At 55.0% G+C, this 20,149-nt stretch overlaps 8 protein-coding genes across 8 annotated transcripts; 4 read left to right on the top strand and 4 right to left on the bottom strand.

Moving 5' to 3' along the window:
• Positions 1 to 1,611: 1,611 nt before the first annotated feature.
• Positions 1,612 to 2,197, bottom strand: C7974DRAFT_370772 (ribonuclease III domain-containing protein; the record flags this gene model as incomplete). The annotated part of the gene is made up of 2 exons (XM_046139981.1): positions 1,612 to 1,925; positions 1,978 to 2,197. The coding sequence occupies 2 exons, from the start codon at positions 2,195 to 2,197 to the stop codon at positions 1,612 to 1,614; spliced, it is 534 nt and encodes a 177-aa protein (XP_046002275.1).
• Positions 2,198 to 3,227: 1,030 nt separating this feature from the next.
• Positions 3,228 to 5,339, top strand: C7974DRAFT_438418 (uncharacterized protein; the record flags this gene model as incomplete). The annotated part of the gene is made up of 3 exons (XM_046145255.1): positions 3,228 to 3,348; positions 3,404 to 3,525; positions 3,606 to 5,339. 3 exons carry the CDS (start codon positions 3,228 to 3,230, stop codon positions 5,109 to 5,111), a joined length of 1,749 nt encoding a protein of 582 aa, XP_046002274.1. The 3' UTR covers positions 5,112 to 5,339.
• Positions 5,340 to 5,841: 502 nt separating this feature from the next.
• Positions 5,842 to 6,495, bottom strand: C7974DRAFT_298750 (uncharacterized protein; the record flags this gene model as incomplete). The annotated part of the gene is made up of 1 exon (XM_046137709.1): positions 5,842 to 6,495. One exon carries the CDS (start codon positions 6,493 to 6,495, stop codon positions 5,842 to 5,844), a length of 654 nt encoding a protein of 217 aa, XP_046002273.1.
• Positions 6,496 to 6,889: 394 nt separating this feature from the next.
• C7974DRAFT_407262 (uncharacterized protein) lies at positions 6,890 to 7,753 on the top strand (the record flags this gene model as incomplete). The annotated part of the gene is made up of 1 exon (XM_046143218.1): positions 6,890 to 7,753. The coding sequence occupies one exon, from the start codon at positions 6,890 to 6,892 to the stop codon at positions 7,751 to 7,753; it is 864 nt and encodes a 287-aa protein (XP_046002272.1).
• A 1,459-nt stretch (positions 7,754 to 9,212) lies between these two features.
• On the bottom strand, positions 9,213 to 11,605 carry C7974DRAFT_310 (WD40-repeat-containing domain protein). The gene is made up of 2 exons (XM_046138247.1): positions 10,522 to 11,605; positions 9,213 to 10,468 (listed from the first exon to the last, which is right to left on the bottom strand). Exons 1-2 carry the CDS (start codon positions 11,476 to 11,478, stop codon positions 9,440 to 9,442), a joined length of 1,986 nt encoding a protein of 661 aa, XP_046002271.1. The 5' UTR covers positions 11,479 to 11,605; the 3' UTR covers positions 9,213 to 9,439.
• Positions 11,606 to 12,135: 530 nt separating this feature from the next.
• Positions 12,136 to 12,899, top strand: C7974DRAFT_370769 (uncharacterized protein; the record flags this gene model as incomplete). The annotated part of the gene is made up of 2 exons (XM_046139980.1): positions 12,136 to 12,810; positions 12,858 to 12,899. The coding sequence occupies 2 exons, from the start codon at positions 12,136 to 12,138 to the stop codon at positions 12,897 to 12,899; spliced, it is 717 nt and encodes a 238-aa protein (XP_046002270.1).
• Positions 12,900 to 14,625: 1,726 nt separating this feature from the next.
• On the top strand, positions 14,626 to 15,552 carry C7974DRAFT_419147 (uncharacterized protein). Its single transcript, XM_046144202.1, has 3 exons — positions 14,626 to 14,922; positions 14,980 to 15,161; positions 15,217 to 15,552. Exons 1-3 carry the CDS (start codon positions 14,834 to 14,836, stop codon positions 15,225 to 15,227), a joined length of 282 nt encoding a protein of 93 aa, XP_046002269.1. The 5' UTR covers positions 14,626 to 14,833; the 3' UTR covers positions 15,228 to 15,552.
• A 1,178-nt stretch (positions 15,553 to 16,730) lies between these two features.
• C7974DRAFT_459419 (MCM2/3/5 family-domain-containing protein) lies at positions 16,731 to 20,067 on the bottom strand. The gene is made up of 3 exons (XM_046146102.1): positions 19,651 to 20,067; positions 18,655 to 19,602; positions 16,731 to 18,607 (listed from the first exon to the last, which is right to left on the bottom strand). Exons 1-3 carry the CDS (start codon positions 19,961 to 19,963, stop codon positions 16,830 to 16,832), a joined length of 3,039 nt encoding a protein of 1,012 aa, XP_046002268.1. The 5' UTR covers positions 19,964 to 20,067; the 3' UTR covers positions 16,731 to 16,829.
• Positions 20,068 to 20,149: the final 82 nt, after the last annotated feature.

The following is a 20,149-nucleotide window of genomic DNA, read 5'->3' as shown; positions in this document are numbered from 1 at the left end:
CGAAACACGGCTCGCTGGGAAGTGCATCGTCGCACCCCGACCAACGACGTTACAGACAGGATTGTGCGTTTATGCATCCGCTAAATGAGCGGGGCGGACATCAACGACGGTTATCTTGAAATTCATGCAGCGGGTGTGAATGTTCCAAGACTTCGGGAGATTCGCAACAGAAGCTTCCGAAACCTGACAGGCTGGGTGCAAGTGGCGCGCATACCTGTGCCGCAGCACTCACGTAGAGATGCTCGCGGACGTCCTAGATTCAATTGTGAAGCTGTGTAACCGCGTTGAGCAATGCATCGCGGAATTGCTTTTCGTTGCCTCCAGCCGGCGTCAGCTTTATGCAAGTTCACGACGCATTTCTGCCGGCAGTCCAACGAGACTTCTTACTGGTGCGAGGTGAGGGCGTTTATGAGTTAGTATTAGGATGATGGCTTGCAAAGTGTGGTCCTGATATCACCATCGCATCGGCGTCGTACCGCCGTACAACCCCCCCCCCCCCCCCAAGCGGTATCTTACAACGCGAATCCTCAAACTCCACCTTCCACAATCGGGCAGACGCGACTTTTGCTCCGTTCCGAGATTACGTCGATGTTTCTTCAAGGGCATTTGTCTGGAACTGCGAGCCGCATCCTGTAATCCTCCCTTTCAACCATCCATGAGCTGGTGTCACCCACGCACACTGACCAGGCCACGCAACTCAGAGCATTATCATCCCCAACTCTTTGAATGTGCTCAGACTCTCAGATCAGATGTCCGAGAGTGTTATGGGACCACGAAATGCTTTCGCTCGCCAACTTTCTGAACCACTCCCTTACTGTTTATCTGGGAATAACAGAGGAGTGTAGGAGGCGGCATGATGAAATGTGAAATTTGGATGCGGTTTTGATGACCCCAGTTCAAGCTATGCATGTCTGATTCGATTGGTCGTCAGTATTGTGGCTGAGACGCGGGTGTGAAACAAACCCGGCGCGTGGAGGCGGGCTGTGCAACGGGTTGTCAGTGGCTGTTGCAGTCTCAGTAACCATACAACGGAAGTCCTTTACTACCTTCGAAATTGCGTCACGGGGATCAAGTACGCACGCAAGCTGGAGATAGCCTGCCGACGAGTTGGGAGTGGAAGAGCCTCGCGCAAGGAACCGCAATAGATTTTCTAAATAGAAGGCGCAACAGGCGCGGGGAAAGAGCGTTGATGGCTTCTCAGCAAGAGCCTAAAGAAAAGAACGCATGACGAAAGCCAAAATGGTGCTAAAGGAGCGAAATGGATACCCAGATCCCATGTACTCCACCGTAGCATGTCAGGAGACAACAGCCGGTGAAGAAACAAGCGCGTAGAAAGACGAACGTGTCAAAAGCCCCAATCAACAACAGCCAGTAGAGTCTCTTCTCACAAAGGAGCGAGAAGCCTCTACAGCCACAGCCCCCGCAAGAGCCAAGTCAACCAATATATCACAAAGCTGCCTTCGGGATCCCGCACCAGGGGGCACAGGAAAGCGTTCTCGTAGCAGCTACGGAGCACCGTTCAATTCAACGGCACTCCCCATCCGCTGCGACAACGCTTCCCGGTGCCCCCTGCTACGCTATTCCGACGGAAGCCCGGCGACAGCGAGGCGCTCAGGCAGCATCGGCCGGTGCCTGGGCAGCGAGCGCGCTGCAGTCGGTAGTGAGCAGCAGGGGGTGCTCGAAGAAGCGCAGGCGCTCCATGACGGCGCGCACAGCCTCAAGATCGTGGCCGCTGTCCACCAACACGGCGCCAATCAGCGCTTCGACGGCTGTCGCCATCATGCGCTCTGAGATGCGGCCAACGTGACCAGGGTTCTTGATCACGTACGCGTCGAGACCGAGGGCGTAGCCGCGCGCTGCTAGTTTCTCGCCGCTCACTAGGTCGCGCTGGATTGCCGACATGTCTCCTTTCACGAGCGGGCGGTCTGCGGTACGTCAGTGTTTTGTGGAACCGATAAGGTGTATCGGGTGTAGTACTCTGGTTGGTGCGTGAGCGATACCACAGTATGCTGACGATCAAGTCGATGGTCTTGTCGCCAGAGATGGCCAAGTCGTCGTTTCGCCTCAGTTTGAGCCATTTGCCGTCGTAGTAAATCTCTTGGTTGTCGGCGTGGATGGCTTCGATCCCGACGAGCTTGTTGATGAAGGTATGACCAAAAATACGTTCAACGTGAGCAAGGCTCGTAGCGATGGACATGTTGAGATATGTATTGAGCGATGGGGATGAAATCGTGATGATGATGAAAGGAGTCGAAGGCAATGAGTTGACAGACAGTAAAGCAGCGATGCTATTGATTTTATATTGTAGCAGGCTGACGGTAGCCTGATCGTAGGTAGTACAAGATACCCTCAGCCACCTCAGCCTTGATGTTGTTGTATGCACGAATGAGGCACGGCAGGGGGAACTGGGCCACAACTAAAAAGGACGAAGGAGCAAGTACCCAAGTTCACCGGAGGAGGCTTCCTTGCATCTCGCCTCACTGGTGGCATGGAGCTGCATTGACTTGTCAGAATTGACATATGGTGGACAGACGTGCCAGGTTGGGGTGAGACGGCTTCTGCGCAAGTCAGAACATGATGTAAACACAGCCTTGCCGTGACTGGCGACGAAGTCACATGTAACCAGTTGTTTTGCTTCTTGCGTTTGCTGCTCAGAGGTATGTAGTCAAGTGCACTTTAATTGTATAGGCAAGTGATAATCAAGTGGAAGAAATGAGGGATTAGTACGGTATGTTGAAGTTGAGAATCGGAGTGTGTGTGTCCTGCACATGACGCGCAGGTGCTGGCGGGGGTACTAGCGCGGGCGCGTTGGTGCAGACACTGCAGAGGTTGCTTGACGCTGGTGACGAGCTTGGCGGCTCCCGCGCGACGCAGGGCCGGGCTGCGTTGATGGCTTATGCAGGCACTGGCCGCGGGCCATGACTGATCGGCTAGCGCCAACTCGCCGCTCAGCGGCCATGTGACCAGGTGCGGCGACGATGGATGCGGCGTGCGCAGCGTCCAAAGGCCGATGGGCCCCACTATCCCACTAACGCAGGGCCCCCACCTCGAGCGACGGCTCTCCCAGGACCTTCCAGCTCTGCCGCTCTGCCACGGCCTGCTCGCGACGCGCTGCTCGAACACCCGCCTCTCGTGCCCTCCCGTCCCCGCTCGACTGCCTCTCGCCCCCGCACACGACTTCCGCGCCGCCACACGTCAGCCTCAGGCCCCGGTCAGGCTCAGGCGCCATGGCGAGCGCCAACGGCAACGGACAGCCTCTGGCGGTGCCCGGCGGGCGCAACGGGCACTCGGGCGCACACCTGCGCGAGATGGGCTTTGCGGGCCCGCGCAGCCCGCCGAACAACAAGAGTAGGTCCGGGTCCGTGTTGGAGAGCACCAGCACGCCGACGGCTGACGGCGACAGGCACCTCGCACGTGCCGTGCAAGTTCTACCGCCAGGGCGCCTGCCAGGCCGGCAAGGCCTGTCCGTTTCTGCACTCGGACGAGCCCGTGACGGAGCGCGCGCCGTGCAAGTACTTCACCAAGGCACGTCCATGTCCACGCCCGCGTCCACGGCCACGGCCACGTCCGCGCCGCCGACCGACGCGCCCGGCTAACGCGCGCAGGGCAACTGCAAGTTCGGCCACAAGTGCGCCCTCGCCCACATCCTGCCCAACGGCCATGTCGTCAACGCCAACATGGGCCGCGCCCACTTCGGCCGCGTGCCGCTGCATAGCCCGGAGCCGCCGCTGAACAGCTCGCTGCTGACCCTGCAGGCCCACATGGCCCCGCCGCCGTTCGCCTACCCGCCCGACGACTACCCGCAGCGCCCGTACGACCACATCCCGAGCATCGACACCACCTTCTCGTCGCACCCGGGCTCCACCTACGGCTCGCCGCCCGACCCGCGCCGCGCCCTGTCGCCCGTGCAGAAGGGCCTGGGCGTCATGGACGTGCCGCTGCCCGCCTCGTTCGACAGCCAGGGCATCTCGCACATGGCCCGCTACGGGCCCATTGCCTCGTCCGTGCCTGCCAAGTTCCTGGCCGCCTCGCCGCCGTCGTCGTACCCCGCCGACTCGCCCGCCCTGCGCAACCTGCACGACTCGGCCTTTGGCCACGGCCCCGCCCGCCCGGCCCTGGGAACCTCCCCGCCCGACCCTGTCGACCCGCCCGCCGGCCGCCGCATGCTGCACTCGGAGCTGGCCGCCGCCCGCTCGCGCAACCTCATGTCGTCGAGCGTCGGCGCCCGCCCGCTGTACAAGGACGACGAGTGGGACGACACGGACATGATCGGCAAGTTCGAGGAGGACCTGCTGCCGCACTCGCTCAGCGACCTGCTCACTCCGCAGGAGCAGATGCGCCGCTTCTCGCGCGACCAGGGCGACCCCGAGAGCAGCTCCTTCTCGCACCCGTTGTCCATGTCGCGCCTCGGCGCCTCGCCCACCGCCTCGGACCGCTACGGCTCGCCCTCGCCCGCCACCGTCGCCGCCTCGCCCTCGCGCTTCCAGTCGCTGTGGGGTAAATCGCGCCCCACGCCCGCCGACCCCTTCGAGTCCGCCTCGAACCCCGGCGCCTCCGCCTTCGGCCACGTCGGCTCGCCCCTGCGCAACTCGAGCCTGCACCCGGGCGCCTCCCCCTCGCTGCGCGCCCTCACCCGCTCCTCCTCCGGCGACACCTCGCCCTTTGTCGCCTCGCCCCCGCGCCAAGCCTCTATGAGCATCATCAGCCAGCAACTCCAGCGCACCCGCCTCACCTCCCGCGAGGACGCCCTCCCCAGCCCCCCGACCTCCAACCCGCACCGCCTCCCCGCCCCGTCCCTCAACAACCTCGGCGGCCCTGCCACCCGCCTCACGCCACTCGACCGCACCCTCAGCAGCAGCAGCATCAGCCGCGAGCGCATCGACGAAGAGCAGGGGCTGTTCAGCATGGAAGAAGAAGATGACGTGAAGAAGAGTGGCGACGGCGCGAGCACCACGAGCAGCTCGAGCGTGAAGCGGCTGAGCGGGCTGAGCTGGGGGAGTGTCGGGGGCAAGGGGAGTCCGAGTCTGGCGCCCGTCGCGCAAAAGGGTGCACTGAGTGGGCTGGGGAGGGTCGGCGAGGGCGCTAGCGCGGGCTGGGGTGGTAATGCGTAGCGTAGGCCACAACGACCATGGATGGGCACGTGGAAAATCATGACAACCCTGGAAGAGGAAAAAAGGAAAAAAGGAAAAGTCACATATACACCACACACTTTCTCGATTCGGAAAAGCAACGTGGTCCCGCGCCGAGGACATCACGCCGCCTGGCTGGCTTGCATCAAGGCACCATAGGCGTTTTTTGCATCTCTCACTATGTTCACCACATCTCTCACATATACATCACATCCCACATCCCACATCGCATAGGCCGTGCTGCCATGTACCAAGCGGGCTTGAAAAAAGCAACACAGTCTGGCGCTGGCTTCGGCCTCATTCCAGGCGTGCTCTCTTGTCTTGTTCAGGACCGAAGGCAGGGGTGTATATAGATATAGGCTGTTTTATTCGCCGAACCATACACCAGAATCTACGTTGCTTTATCGCCCTCTTGTGCACCTGTCTATTACACACTATGATAAGGACTAAAGGGAGGTAATATGTAGGCTGTTCCATTCACTAAACTATACACTAGAATCTACATTATTTAATTGCCCTCTTATGCACCCATCTACTACACACTGTAATAAGGACGAAAGGGAGGTAATATATAGGCTGTTCCAGGCACCGAAACATACACTGTAACCTCCCCAGCACCAGGAACCCCGCCCCCCTGATACATGACAATGGGTCAGGGATCAATGCTATGTGTACACATCAGTGCAGTGTGCCTATCCTGATAGCTATGAGACTACAAATGTCCAATCCGCCAAATCCCCGCCGCACACGACCCATTCCACCACTCCATTCTCAGATCGTCCATCATGTGCACCTGCGGAATCCCCAGACCGTGCGTATACGCATTGAACTGGATCCCCGAGAGCGCGCGGAACGCCTCGGTGAAGACGACCTGCGTGAGGCGGCAGTCGACGTAGCCCCAGCACGCCGGCAGTGACGCATTCTGCTCCGCAACAAGCACCTCTTCTTGCAGCCCCGCGTCGTACCGGTACCCCGAGATGCGTAGCGTACACGGCGTGAGGCCGCTGAGGGCGCAGCCAAAGTAGCCCGAGTACGCGTTGAACCAGTATGCTGTCACTGAGGCGCGGGGCCCGGCTCCGAGCTCACCGGGGAGGAGGGTCCCTGCAAAGGGCGTGTTAGGTAGGAGACGCCCGGTGAGCGGTAGGAACATTGCGATGTTGGGTTGTGAGACGGCAGGATATGGTTCCCATTTGTCGGGCACGTATGTGTATCCATTTGCGTAGAAGAGGTGGTGGTAGGGGTTTGTCAGTTCATTGACCGCTAGCAGATTGCTTTCGCTGGGCCCGACTGTCGTGTCGTCAAAAGTCAGCGTGAAGTTGCCGGACTCGCCGCAGTCCGTTGGCTCAGCTGCAGGCGGTGTCTCCATCTCTAGCGGTATCGCTGCAGCGCGAGCCATCGCCGTCGAAACAGTTCTGAACCCACTTGATGTGGTGAGCAACTCGAAAGAAGAAACTTCCGACAGCGGAGCCTTGCGAACCGATCTCGTCATCAGTGATATCGTTTGTAGATCCGAAGGTTCTGGGCCCGTCACTGTGGGATACGTCCCTGTCCAGTACGTTTGCGTGGTGACGATAGTTGGCGTGGGAAAGACGAAGACGTACGATGTCTCCCCGTACGAGATAATTTTCGTCATCAAAGCACGTGCCGCCGCAGTCGAATTCACATTAACCTTGGATGACGGTGCTGAGGTGATCACAGTGGGCGCTTTCGTCCGTGTCCCAGTCAGCGTCGATGTGCTGGTGAGAGTCGACGACACCGTAATGTTTGAGCTATTTGAGGTAGGCCAAACAAAGCCTGGACCAGAGCTTAATATAACAGATGTAGATGGAAATGAAACACTGCTGGTAGACGAGTCTCGGCTGGATAGTTTCGAAGAGCTTAGCATCGCACTCGATATGGGACTCGGTTTTGCATTGGATGTGGTTGATGAAGGTACTCCAGGCAATTTCGGGCTGCTGCCTGAAGTCGAAGAGAGCAGTGAGATCGGAGATGATGGATTAACACTTGACAAACTTGAAGAGGTCCCAGTGCTCGAGGCTGTGGAGCTTGTGAAACCTGTGATGAATGCCGTGGTGGGACTAAATGTGAGCCAAGTATTGGGAACCGTGTTTGATGGAGACGTTGATATAACAGGTAGCACTGGTGAGGTTCCTGATATCCCATCGGAGGAAGATGCGGGAATAGAGATACCTGGCGAGAATGATGGGGACATAGCTACGTTCGTAGAGGACCTTGATGAAATGCGAGTCGGACGTAGGGAAGATGTAGCTAGAGTCCCAGACGTCACGGATGATATGCTTGCCATAGATGATAACGTTGAAATTGAAAGTTCAGACGACCTTAATATGGGCGTTGTCGCTCCTGACGTTGAAGCCGGTGCTGAAGCAAGTGGCGTACGGTTAGATACTGCTGAGGAACGGCGGTCGAAAGTTGAAGCGCTGCGAGATACAGATGACGCGGGTGACGCTTGCGATATGGAATCTGGAAACGATGTTGTGGTTCTGGAAACGACCTCACTGTTGCTGGCGATGGGGTCTGGAAGGGATATAGTGAACTCTGCACTTGATGCACTCGAACCCGAGCTCGTGATTGTCGGCGTGTTTCCCCTGGACGGAGATGGATGACCAAGAGATGACGTGGCGACAGTAGTGCCAACAGATGACATAATCTGCCCCTCAGATCGAGTGATGGTGAAGGCACTCGTCGGCAGACCCGAAGTTAAAGGTGATGAGATGCTGGATAACATCGCAGGACTGGATGACTTGAGCGAGTCACTGAGTGCAGTGGTACGGCCGTCGGATGAAGTGGCAGTGGGTATGACAGAGCTAGTCAAGGCCGGCGGCAAGTCTGAACCTGGCAATGAATTAGGCCCGCTTCCGACGATCAGAGTCGTTGATATACTTCTGAAAACTGTCGTTTTTCCGTCCGGTAGAATACTGGTAATTACAAACAGAGTGCTTGATAATGTGTCTGACCGGCCAGTCCTGGATAACATTGATGTGAACAGTGCTGGGGCTGAGGTGATTGGTATCATTGACGGTTCCCAACCAGAATCAAATGATGAGACGTCTGGTGTTGGTGCAGTTGGGGTAACGACGACACTCGTCCGACTCGGGGGAACGACACTGTTGAGCCATTCCGTCGTGCCATTGATCACCGAGTAGTAGTATGTGCCCCGTGCTGGATCCGTTGGCGGGGCTGCAATGAGCGATACTGTAATGATTGGACCTGGTATTGTTACGTATACAATGCTGCAGTTGGCAGCTTCGGAGATATCTTGTGCGTTGGCACCTTTGACAAGAGTTATAAACAGGAAGTTCAGGGCAGTGTGCGCGACGTATACGCAAGCGAGGAGTGCGCCAAGAGTGGGGATGAAGTCGTTCCTGCGAGAGCTCTGAATTCCTCGAACGTGGGCGAACACAAACATCTTAACCCAGCCGTAGATCCGATATGGCCAACGAAAGAAGCCCCTAAACCATGATCGCCATGCTCTGAGATGGTGACCTTGCTTTGTGTGTGTTTGTGTGGTTCTCCCAGCACTCGTCTCTTCCCAGTTGGCCGAGACCACCGAGTCACGTTTCCCAATCGTACCAGCTGGTGACTTCGGGCATGTGCGGTCGTGTTGATCTGTAACTGGAGGACAAGATGATCCACAAGCACCACCATCGAGCTGGAAGGGTGCAGTACGAGATGCGTCGACCTGCTGAGAAGATTCATCGTCGTCGAATGCGGAAGTGCTGACGGCCTCTGTCGAAGAAGTGCGACTTGTGACGACCTGTCGTTTGCGGTCTCTGACGGGCGTTCCCCGCTGGTGTCGGTGTCGAGCTACTTTGCTTGATTCTTTGCTCCTCACCATGATGATTAGCGTGACTATGCTGCAGATATGATGCAGTATTCAGGATGTCTGCATTAGGTTATGATGCAGTGAATGTATGTTGTCTTTGATGGTGTGGTGGTGTAGTGTGCAGGAAGACATTGCAAAAAACTGCAGACTTCGCGGCACCGTCCATTGCCACAGCTCGGCAGGCAGACTGCTAAGGAAAGTAGGGACAGCTCTTGTGTTGAGTGCGGGAAGGTGAGATTGAAGCGCCGTAAGGTTGGTTTTGACTGCTTCTGGCTGTTGCAGTTGAAACTTGCAGGTACACGCAGACCGCGCCTACTCTTCAAGCCTGTACGACAAAGCGACTGAGGTGTTTTCTTCAAAACAGATTAGGGAGGTAAGTCGCAGATTCGATACGATGGCGTTGTTGAACGCTGGATTTAAATTTTTGCATCAACGTCGCGGATTGTGATATTATCATGCGCCAACACTACGCTCTTACTTCCCACAACCTGATGTGACCCGACTCGTTGGCGACAGCAACTTGTGCAAGGCTACCTTCGCGCTCTTCTTCTTCTGTGGGTCTACCCCAAGCCACTGCGGTTATCCTACCCAGTGGTGTCTTCTCAGTGGGCCAATTCTTGAACACAGTCGCAGAGGGCAGATGTACCAGCCTCATCGCATTGTTCTTCCATCGACTCGCCATCGCCAGAATCTGACCATCTGGTGAGAATGTAAGGTGCGATGTGGGTGTGGTCAGGTTGCCCAGAGCGCGTATCGGTTTGGGTGCCTTTGGTAGGCCACCGTTTGAACTTAGCTTGGCGTCTTCCACGTTCTCGCTCCACGCCCTTCGATCGTAGATATTTACGACGCCGCTCGAACTTCCAACAGCAACCCATCGGTCGCCGCCTAACCAGTCTTCTCGTCCACTCTTTCCACCCAGAGCAATGACCGTTGTGCCGACGGCGCCTTCATCGTTCCACCGTCCAACGACACCCTCCTGCACACTCCACTCTGTGACTTCACCGTTCTTGCCCGCAATGCTCATGCCGTTACCCGTACTCCACCACGCGAAGTCAGCAACGCCACCTCGCGACTCGATGCGCACTTGTGTGGCCCATTGCAGCGTTCTTGTGTCGAGGATGTTTATGACACCTCCACCTTTTCTGGAAGAACCACGAAGCGCCATAAATTTCCCGTTGGGTGAAAGCGAGAAGTTTTCCATCGTGCGCTGTTCGTGCTGGTGGCCGTACACTCGTGTGACCTTCTCGACCTGCCCAGTCGCGATATTCCAGACATGGAAGTAGCGTCGGCGAGCACTCAAGAAGATGCGTGAATCTGAGGCCGAGGGGTGAAACGCGGTTGTGGTAAGCGGCGTGCGCTTGACATGTAGCGACGTGAGAAGCGGGTTGGGATTCGGTGGGTTCGGGTTGACATGATGAAGCGAGAGTGTGGAGCTGGGCCCAGACGAGAGAAGCAGAGGGTATGCGGGATGGAATGAGAGAGAAGTAATTGCAGACTGCGCGTTTTTGTTAGCACTGGAATTGTGAGATGTATGGACTGGATACATACCGGCCCGGCCTTGGAGACGTCCTTCAGCCGCTGGATATCGATTGTACCGGCCTGCAGCTTTCTCCTCTTTGCAGGTCCCCTAGGCGTGTTGCGAGATAGTATATCTGCATCCTTCAACAGCCTCGCCAAGGGTTGGGTAGAAAGGTCCTCTTCGTCAACATCCATGTCGCTTCCAGACTCGTTACCGCTCTCATCTTCGTCCATGGTTCGTCTCCTCTTCTTTGCACTACCCGTCGCATGTGCTACCCACTCCGGTGCTGGGTAGAGTCGCTCAAATTGCTTTCTCAGCCTACGCGCATACTCTTTCCCGTCCACCATGTCGTCCTCGGCGGTCTCTCTAAGCTTTCGCAGCTGAGGCACAGAGGCAAGGCTGACCACCAGTCGCTCGTCATCGCTATCTTCCCATGCTGGCTTATCTTCCTCGTCCTCTGATTCATCGGCTTTTGTAATGGCGACCGAGCCAGCAGGCGCCGCATCCGGACCAGTATCGAAGAAGAAGAGGTTGTCGTCGGCTACATTGTCGAGATCTGCGTCTTCGTCTTGCTCTTCGTCTGGAGTACCGCCGTACATGCCAGCTGTGCGACCGAGAGAGAAATTATCTAGCCCTTCTTTGAACCCAGCTGAGTCGCCGAAAATGAGGCGTTCGAGCTCTTGCTCTTCCGAGTCTTTCGGCGCAATGACCTTTTCCTGCTTCTTTTCCTGGATGTTGATCTTCACACTGTCTGCATCGCTGTCCGTATTTTCCTCATCCCCTTCTCCGGTTCGGTTGCCATTGTCGCTGCCAAAATCCTCAAAATCGCTGTCGATCGACTCGTCCACTGGCTGCAGCGCCTTTCCCTCAACGTCACTGCCATCTAAATCGAGTGTAAATCCTGCGTGTTCGGTGGCATCGTCCGCGAGATAACGCTTATGGTTGTTCGACTTGTGCGGGGGGGTCTTTGTCTTGGAAGGGGCCATGGCGGCGATTGCGCGTGTGTGTAGAGCTTCAGGCGCGCATTCGTGAAGAACTTGGATTGACAAAAATTATTGCAGGGATCTGGTGCCGAGATTCTCCCGGCGGAGTGTCATCTACTTCCGCGCAAGACCTTCAAGCCACAGGACCACAGAGCCGCAGACTGCCATCCAATGTCACTCATACCTACCTCCAAACATTAGGATATGAGGTAGAGCTCGGTGTCGTCTCATCACGTGACTGCGCGCGTATGCCAGGCGTCTATCCCCGCCCAGCCTCCAAAGCCGCCGCTAAACCCGCCCGAAGCCGTGCCTACTACCGCACCTGGACGTCCTTCAAACGCCTTAATCGCTGGACCGACATCACATGACCCGCTCGCTTCCACAAACACATCATCGTGAGCACAAAGACAACAGCAGATGACCGGTCAGTCGTCCATTGTGTAAGAACATCGGATTCGATTGGTCCGCTATTCCGAGTCCGAACGACTGTTCCGAGCATGGTAGGTGCTAGTGAGCAACTGACCAAGTGAATATGACTGTGGCACCAGCCCGTTTGCATTGAAACCGAACGACGTATCTTCTGACACTCTCCCTTAACCCTTCTTCCATTCCTATCCCCGTTCCTACTACTCCCTTGAATCCGGATTCGTGAGCAGAGCCATGGCTATCTCCAAAAATATACCAGCCAAATCTACGAAAGGAGGAAACCCAGACCTCCAAGTCGACCTACTAAAGCCTGAAGAAGCAGAGCAGTACACGCGTATTCGGCACGAAGTCTTTCGGTCCACAGTCAACAAGATTCTATACTCGCGCGGAGAGCCTTCGCAGAGAACGCTTGACAGAGTGACAGAAGAGATTCGCGATGGCGTGGTAAACAAGGGCATACTGTACCTTAAGTGCGTCGACATTTCAACCGGTGAGATCATCGCAGGTGCTCGCTGGCGCTGCGTCAAGCCGGCAGATCCCACCGCGACGGAGCGGACGTGGGAAGAAGTCGAAGAAAGCTTCAAGCGCTCCGAACCGTACGAAGAAAGTGATCCTGATCTTTTCCACGCTCTCCATGACCTATTCAACGAGAACAAGCGCGAGATCCTGCAGAACCGCTCACACTACGTCCTCGATACACTGGTCACGCTGCCGCAGCACGAGAGAAGGGGTGCAGGGAGTATGCTTGTGCGGTGGGGAGCGAAGAGAGCAGACGAGGCAGGCGTGGAGGCATACTTAGAGGCCAGTCCAATGGGGGCACCGATGTATGCGAGACATGGATTTGAGCCAGTAAGGAAGGTGGCGCTGGACTTGAGGCAATATGGCGGCGATGAAGTTTTGGAGTTCATAGTAAGTGTTGATCTGACCATGGCAAGACCCAACTGACGTTAGCATAGCTGATGAGAAGACCGACCAATGGAGGAGTCGAGATGCCTTGATCTGAGTTATCGAGCTGTCAGCTGCATTGTGTTGCACGGCATTTGCATTGGCCTTGAAGATCCGGCCTGGCGTTTGGTGCTTTGAACAAGAAGTTACTCGTTCACCGGCGTTTTACCTTCACAGAGATGCGTACGTAGGTCACTCTGTTCACAGCCAGATCGCTACAATAGACTTTCATTTCGAGAGGTAGATGTTGCCTGATCCGCAAGTCATTTGTGATGTGGTGGGACGGCACAGACGCAGCAGCTCACGCAGTACAGTACGCTAGCAGGCTGGCTGAAATTATCGCCAGCAGGATCCGTCTTGTGCAACACTCTTGAGCAACTGGACTTATACCTTATATTCAGGTGCTAACTACGTCCCTTTGCCAAATTGCCTTCCTAATAACCCTTCATGTGACGAGGGAGTTCTGCCTGGCGGTACCGGTAGAAGGGTCCTGAAACTTCTTGGCAACACAATCCTACGTATACAGTACCACCTACCAAGTACGGAAAACCAATGCGCGCAACGTCGGTCGTGTATTTTGTATGTGATCGCGCTTAATATGGATCATGTCTTCAGCCTTACTAGCCACTCAGGAACACCCCCAATCCTCAATACGGGGCACAACATACTGTAGATACAGAAGGATTGCAGGGTCCAGATGCAACTATGCCCACAGACCAATCAGTGTGTGTGGGGCTGGACGATGCGTAGATCGAGGGGAAACGGGCAATTGTGCAAATCCGATGAATATCCACGAGGCATAGTTAACCTCATCCCTCGACATAAGTCCACCGAAGAATTTTTATAAGGTGCCCATATGTCGTAATCTTTTCGAAATCGTTGATTGAGTCCGCCTGAATCTAAACCACGTTACGTCGCATCAGTGCTGTGCATGTCTCAGTCACGCTGCGGGTGCTCAAATATTCCGTCGTTCTCAAGCTAGTAGGTCCATGAGCGGTTAGTGATGAGATACAAAAGCTGTTAAACATTGTTTTCTGGAGGACTCGAGGCTAGACTAGTGTCGGGGGCTTCCAGGCTCCTAATGAGAGAAGTGCCTTATCCGTCTATGATGGGCGCTGACAGCATACCTGTACATCGAAACCTATTTGTGGGCCAGGTCTGAAGGGCGACAGAACATCTTGCCTGCTATGAAGGCCATTCACACGGACGGAACGTGCAAGCCTTGCATCTCACCTCGGCTTTCTATACCTAACGGGCTTCTTTGGTCTTGATCTCTCATCTTCGAAGTGCGATCTCGCGGAAGGATACTAGCTGCGCTATCCGAACTTGTCGCCGATTGCCATTGGAAATAGTTTTGGTGTAACAATAGTAGGTCGCGCTAAGACTTTACGACTACCTTGAGGTTGACCTTTTTTGTCTTGCAGTCAAAGTCTTTCTATTACTCCACAACAGAACGTGGCAGCCTAGCGAATAGGGGACCCTCGCACAGTTCCGCCTGGCTCAATGTGATCGTTGTACTGGGAGATCTAAGATTGGGCACTTACCTAGTTACTGTACCGCTTCGCTGCTCCTCCAGGGCTGTTACCAAGCAGGCAGTGTACTGCGTCTGGGCGACGTTGGAAAGGATTCAGCGCGGGTAGAGAGATCTGTCCGCAATTCGCTCGTTTCCCATATCTACAAGGGGTGTGAACAAGCGACACCAATTAACAACAATTGCTGCACGGCTCCTACTTCTCTATGCATGATCAAAAAAAGCGCGTTGGTGATATTCAGGCGCGCTGCAGTGCGACCACTTCCCACCAATCAATATCTGCTGCATCTCATGTTACCGCAATGCAGCCGTAGGGAATGATGAGAATGCGAAGACTCAGGATCCAGGCTGCATATACAACCTGTCGTCAAGACCCATCTCGATTGCTCCCGTTGTCGCCAAACACCCCCAATTCGACGACACAACATCAATCTGAGCCTTTTACTATCTTGCACCATGAAGTTCTCCGCCAGCCTCCTTGCGAGCCTCTGTCTCTGCCTTCAAGTCGCCAGCGCGGCCACTGCTGCTGCCCCCGCAGCCGAGCTGTATGTGCTTTACCTTTCACTGCCTTTTCGAACAACGTGTGATTGAATTCTTCACAGGGACCGCAACGACCCCGTCTACCGCGCCAAGCTGGTCGAGGAATGCGGTGACCTCGGTGTCATGGATGTCCCCGCTGGCGTTCCTGAGAGGAAGGTGCGCCACTGTAGGGACCACCCCCTGAGTCGCGACCCCGACTTCGCACCCGACTTCTCAGCTGGTGCCGTTGCTCCTGCTCGTCGTAGTAAGCGCGAACAAACCTCCGCTGTAGACCGTACAGCGACCGACATCTTTGGCAGAGGCGAACTAGAAGCACGTGATTGCTACTACGGAAGTGAGCAGTACGGATGCACCGATAATTCCTGCTGGAGAGTCTGTGGGTCACGTGGTAGTTGGTGCTGGTTGACCGTAGACGTCCCTAGCGGATCATGGCTGAAGTGCTCGACGAACGAGCAGTGTAGGTGGGAATTCGGCGTATGCTCGTGAGGTGCCTGTAAAGGATGTAGCTGCAGTTGTTAATCCAATGGTCTTTCTCGTCAGTCCTCTGAAGATATTGTGATCAACTCTCATATGTAGGAGAGCAGAACATCCAATCTTTTCAGCAGCGGGGACAGCGATACCCTTTTCGATCGAACCATGCGACTAGAGCCACCAAGCAGATCAGCAAGGCGAGTGTCAATGAAGTGGTCATGATTGGCAATCAACTCCTAGATAGTACTTAGCTCTGCTGGAAGATATTGGTGCGAGTGGTGAGACGCTGCCGGATAAAAACAAAGAGCACGATCTTGGGGAGGATGTCGACACCCCGTATCGATGATGGGAAACGCAAGATACGATCAAACAAAGGTGAAGCTTGTAAATAATAAGGACGTTTGGTATCATGAAGGTCGACAGCGGATCACTTTTCGTCTTCTGGAATAGAAGAGACGGGTCAGAAGAGTGCTGACTGCTGCTGACGATGACAGATCTCTGATTAGACTTTACTTTGTCAGACCCAACTCTGTACAAGTGATGTTACTTACTACTAAGAAGCTGGTAATCCCTTTATGTCGTCTACTGCTCTCCTCTCTTCTGTCAAAGCTAGCATGCGGATCACACAAGTACTATGGTCTACCTGGTTTTCTCGTGAAGAAGTGATCAAGCCGTGATGTACCAGTATTTACTTGGGAGCTGTGCGATGCTAGTGCTTGGGGTGCTTGTGTTGCTTGAGTATCTTGCCGATGACGCAATTGCCGTCCCCCACATAGTGCGCATGATTTAGCCAGACCTCACCACAGCATATCACATGAGCATAGTTCTCAATCTACGCCCAAACTTCGGTTCTTGTGATGTCCAGCTTTGTATCTATCTCATACAGGGTGACTGTTGGGTATACATCGCTGCTGTTACATCGACTGCGCGAGACTGTAGGTACTAATTCCTGCAATTATTTCAAGAACTTGAATGAGAGTCGAGCTGTCCGTGGGCTACAAGCAAGGTATCCGGACCCCGGTGCTGTTCGACAACAAGGGTCTATCTCTCGCGTCCTGTCAGGCGGTACCCAGACGGAGAGATCATTGCGATTCTGGGGTGTATGAAGAGAGGCGAGGACGACTCTTTGTACGGTGTGTACCTGGAGAATATTTCTTCAAATGGCGGGCGATACGTGCGCATCAAGGGGATCGTCAGGATTGACATGGATGAGCGCTTTATGAATCATGCTAGATTTGAAGACATGACTACTGAACATAGACTATTCAAGAAGATTGCAGGCAGTAGTACCCGAGGTTTGGTGGGAACAGAGCAGACAGGGTGGCGATGATGAATAGTTGTTGTGGGGAATTATGTAGATTGTGTGCCAATGCCAATGTTAGGAATTGTGACAAGTCCCTTTCTGAACCTAAATTATGAAATTTACTCATATGCGGTCTAATCAGAACGTCCCTACAATCTTCTTGACCGTCCGCCGCGGCCCCTCGCCAGTAACCTGCACTTTGCCTTCCGCCTCCGCCGCCCTGAGCACCTCGAGAAACTCCTGATTTTCCACCTGCTCACTCGCACCCTCCCTAATATGCTTGACAAGTTCACTCATCCTGACGCTCTGCCCTGCACCCGCCAGCTCGTCCAAGCCAGCAAGAACAGCACGCTTGAGATCTTCCTTACGCCTACGGTCGCCGGTCGAAGTGCCCTCGGTCAGCAAACTCATGTCGATGAGACCCGTGCGTGCGTCGGTGGCAGCCTGCTTGAGTGCAGATTTGATCAAACGAACGGCTTCGTGTACATCATCTGCTGAGACTTCCTCAGCCAGGCGCATTTTGGCGTGAGCTTCGGCAAGGCGGATCATGGACTCCAGTTGTCGAGTTGTCGCGGTGATGCGGCGCTCCTGGGATCGGATGTCGGCGCCGAGAGCGCGCATGGCGACGTAGGCATCTACAAGCGCCTTTTGTGCAGGCTCAGTGATCTTGGGGTGAACGTTTGTTCGAGCGTATGATATGTACGCTGTGAGGAATTCGATGGGGAGAACCTCGGCCTTGGAGGCGTTTTCAGGGTTATCCTCGAGGTACATGCCAACCAAGTGGCGGGCGAGGCGGCGATCGGCTTGCTCATCGATGCGGTCGAGGACGAGGTAGACCAAGTCGAAACGCGAGAGCAGTGTCGGAGGGAGGTCAATGTTCTGTGGTACGGGAAGGTTGACGTTGTACTTCGATCCTATTGGATTGGCAGATGCGAGAATGGAGCTGCGGGCGTTCAAAGTCGTAATGATTCCTGCCTTAGCGATGGAGACTGTTTGCTGTTCCATGACTTCGTGAAGCACAGATCGGGTAGATTCAGACATCTTGTCGAACTCGTCAATGCAGCACACACCGCCATCAGACAGAACTAAAGCTCCAGACTCAAGAACCAACTGGCGGGTCTCGGGATCGCGCGTAACGTACGCTGTCAAACCCACAGCCGATGAACCTTTTCCGGAAGTGTAGACGCCGCGTGGTGCAATCCTGTGCACATATTGCAGGATCTGAGATTTCGATGTCGAAGGGTCACCGCAAAGCAAAATGTTGATATCCCCACGATATTTCGGACTGCCGCCTTTCTCGAACTGCTTGTTAGTACCACCAAAGAGCTGGAGAAGGATGCCCTTCTTGACATCGTCCATTTCATAGATACTTGGCGCGAGCGAGCGCGAGAGAAGGTCGTAGAGGTCGGGGCGCATGGCTGTAGCCTTGATTTTGGTTTCTTCTTCTTCTGAGACCTTACGAGTTTCCTCGATATCACCGGCGGCGTGCTCAGCGAGCTCTTCCTCAATGGTCGAAACGTCAATGCCCATACGTTTCTTGTCCACCTTTTGAATGTGTAGTGCATCGACATATGTCTTAAAGATATTCTTGACCGATCGCTGGCGGGGATTGATCCGGACTTGATTGCACTTGAAGATGCCTGTGATCTCAACTCGGTCACCGGCTTTGCATACGTCAACAAGCTCATCATATGCGCAAAGCGAGACCGAATGCGGTGTCTGACCGTCCGGCACATTATCCGGCGTCTCTTGCAATTTAATGACCTGCTTGTTCGCAAAACCAGATCGGTTGTGCACAATCTGCATCGAGTTGGGCGACTCGCACACAGTGCGCGGGCATTTGGTGGGCTCGGTGATCTTGCCGCGGTCAATGTCAACCCGGACGGAATGATTGCAAACTGCGCATCGGAAGAAAGCTAAGCATGTTAGCACTGGTCTTCGATTTTTGGAACGTTTGACTTACCATCCTTCATATCTGGAATGATGGGTGTGGTCCTGATGACCAGTCCCTTCACACTGACAAGCTTGTCCATATCGGCAGGATTTAGCTCGCGCAGGTTGATTGTGTTGTCAAGACCAAAAGGTCTGACATTGTAGGTCTTCTGGTCGACTTCGCTCACTAGATTTGGGATGTCTGCAAACGGAGAAGGTGGTGGCGCGCCCGGTGTTGGCGCATCTGAGCTCAGCATTGGCGGCAGAGAGCTGGAATCGCGGGCTCTCGGCTGCTGCGCGCTGCGCTGCTGTGTCAGCTGGACTCGCATCTCAGCCATGCGCTTTTCGGCGAGCTCAAGCATAACGTCCTTGATAGCCACATCCATGATCGGGATGATCTCATTTGGATAGGCTTGTAATTGGTGCCATAGCTTTCTTGTCGGTGGGTATGACTTCAGGTTGCGGGCATCCAAGTTCAAAGGCGTCATGCCGAATTCGAGCATCATTTTCATCATGTCAACATACTCTCGTGTCATCGCTTGATGCTCGGCAGGAAGGCTCGTACCCTCTTCCAACTCGCCGTCCTGGATCAAGCGGTACTTCCTCTGAAAGTTCATCAAAAAGTCTTTCATGGCGTGCCTGGCATCTACCAGGGAAACATTGGTTCCCCAAATGATACGTGACGCATTGCCTCCTAGCGCATCGGCATCTGAGGTATCTGGGTTCACGTTGGAGAAGGTGGCCGTGTCAGATGCATCTCCCACAGGCATGCCATGCTGATCGACAAACATCCTGCGGCGCGGGCCGGCTGCCGAGCTCGCCCCAAACACATCGGAGTGGATGTCGCTTCTTCGATGACGGGCTACTGGTTCCGAACCGCGGACGAAAAGGGCACTACTGCTACTTCTAGGGTCGTCGTTTTGCGTGTTGCGTGCCCGGCCAGGGCTAGAGCTGGAGGCATAGTGGATGGGAGAGGAGTCTTTGCTTGTCAGTATTGGTGTGTATGATCCGTAGTGGTCAGTCATACCTCCGATGTTCGTGGCACTAGCCCTTGGTGTTGCACCGCCATCACTCCCAGCTTCGCCGTTTGCATCACCTCCAGTTACGGGCGAAGAGCGGAACAATAACGGAGACTGCGATTGTGTTGAACTAGCTTGTAACCTTGAGCTACTCGGTGTTGTAGGGAGTCCACGCGACGGAGTCTGCGACGCCTCAGACTGGACTTGGTCTTCAACCCCCGCGGGCGCAGGACTGGAAGGGATTGCAGAATTTCGTGTTGCTCGTTGTGGGGTCGCAGAGGCAGACGAGCGCTGCGTGCGCCGCTTCGTCGGAGAGGACATATCAGCGTCGTGGTGCTCAAAGAGGAGCGATTGCGACGACGATAGAGTAGAGTGTGGGGGAGGGTTGTGCAGACGGGCTGCTGTTGACGCGTTGCTCACGCGTGGTTGGAGAGGCGCGTAAAGTGGTTCTCTAACCGCATGCGGGAAGGTGCTTGTCCTTATCGATCGCCCCGCGATGAAATTCGT

Source organism: Boeremia exigua (assembly GCF_020726555.1).
Source record: "Boeremia exigua strain MPI-SDFR-AT-0100 chromosome Unknown C7974scaffold_1, whole genome shotgun sequence".
NCBI classification, from domain to species: domain Eukaryota; kingdom Fungi; phylum Ascomycota; class Dothideomycetes; order Pleosporales; family Didymellaceae; genus Boeremia; species Boeremia exigua.
This window is presented reverse-complemented; position numbering and strand designations above follow the sequence as displayed.